At 75.9% G+C, this 808-nt stretch overlaps 1 protein-coding gene across 1 annotated transcript; it reads right to left on the bottom strand.

The window, feature by feature from the left end:
• Positions 1-9: 9 nt before the first annotated feature.
• On the bottom strand, positions 10-684 carry AURANDRAFT_68913 (hypothetical protein; the record flags this gene model as incomplete). The annotated part of the gene is made up of 1 exon (XM_009044647.1): positions 10-684. A coding segment is annotated over one exon (675 nt), but the record flags the coding sequence as incomplete, so codon positions are not given.
• Positions 685-808: the final 124 nt, after the last annotated feature.

Genomic DNA, 808 nt, shown 5'->3' on the forward strand with positions numbered 1-808 from the left:
GGGCGCGACGAGCGGCGCGAACGCGCGCCGCAGCCCCGCGCGGTCGCGGTCCGCGCGCGCGATGGCCCGCTCCAGGGACCGGCGCAGGGCGTCGGCGGCGCGGCCCAGGCGCCGCGCGCTCAGGCCCGGCCCCCGCGACGCCTCGGCCGTGAAGGCCTCGAGCGCCGCGTCGTCGCGCGGGCCCGCCGCGGCGCCGCCGGACGGCAGCGCGACAGGCCGCGCGCGCGCGCCCCTGGCCAGATCGCCGTGGCGCCGCCGGCGCCGCACGGCCGGCGACGCCGGCGCGAAGCACGTCCAGGCGCAGGCCGGCGGCGCGTAGTCCGACGCCTCGACGACCGCGTCCAAGGCGTCCAATGCGCCGCCGTAGTCCCCCGCCGCGACGCGCGCGGCCGCGCGCATGAGCCCGATCTGCGCGAAGGCGCAGAGCGCCGCCGGCAGCGCGTGGTTCTCCGAGATCAGCGCGCAGTCGTCGCAGAAGCCCAGCGCGACGTCCACGCGGCCGTCGCGGACGGCGTCGCCGAACGCGAGGACGCAAAAGTGGAACGCGAGGAGCGGCTGGTCGCTGCAGAGCGCGTGGAACGCGACGTCGCCTTCTAAACCCGGCGACGACTCGTTCTTGACCAACCGAAACGTCTGCCAGCAGACGATCTGGCGGTGCACCTTCCGCCGGTCCGCCGTGACCATCTGGTGGTAGAGCACGGACCGCGCCAAATCGCTCACGAAGACGACGTCGTTCCCGTCGGCCACGACGTACTTTAAACGCAGCAGCTCGCGGGAGACGTCGCCGAACGAGCTCCGCGACGCCTCG

Source organism: Aureococcus anophagefferens, assembly GCF_000186865.1.
Source record: "Aureococcus anophagefferens unplaced genomic scaffold AURANscaffold_584, whole genome shotgun sequence".
Taxonomy (NCBI): domain Eukaryota; class Pelagophyceae; order Pelagomonadales; family Pelagomonadaceae; genus Aureococcus; species Aureococcus anophagefferens.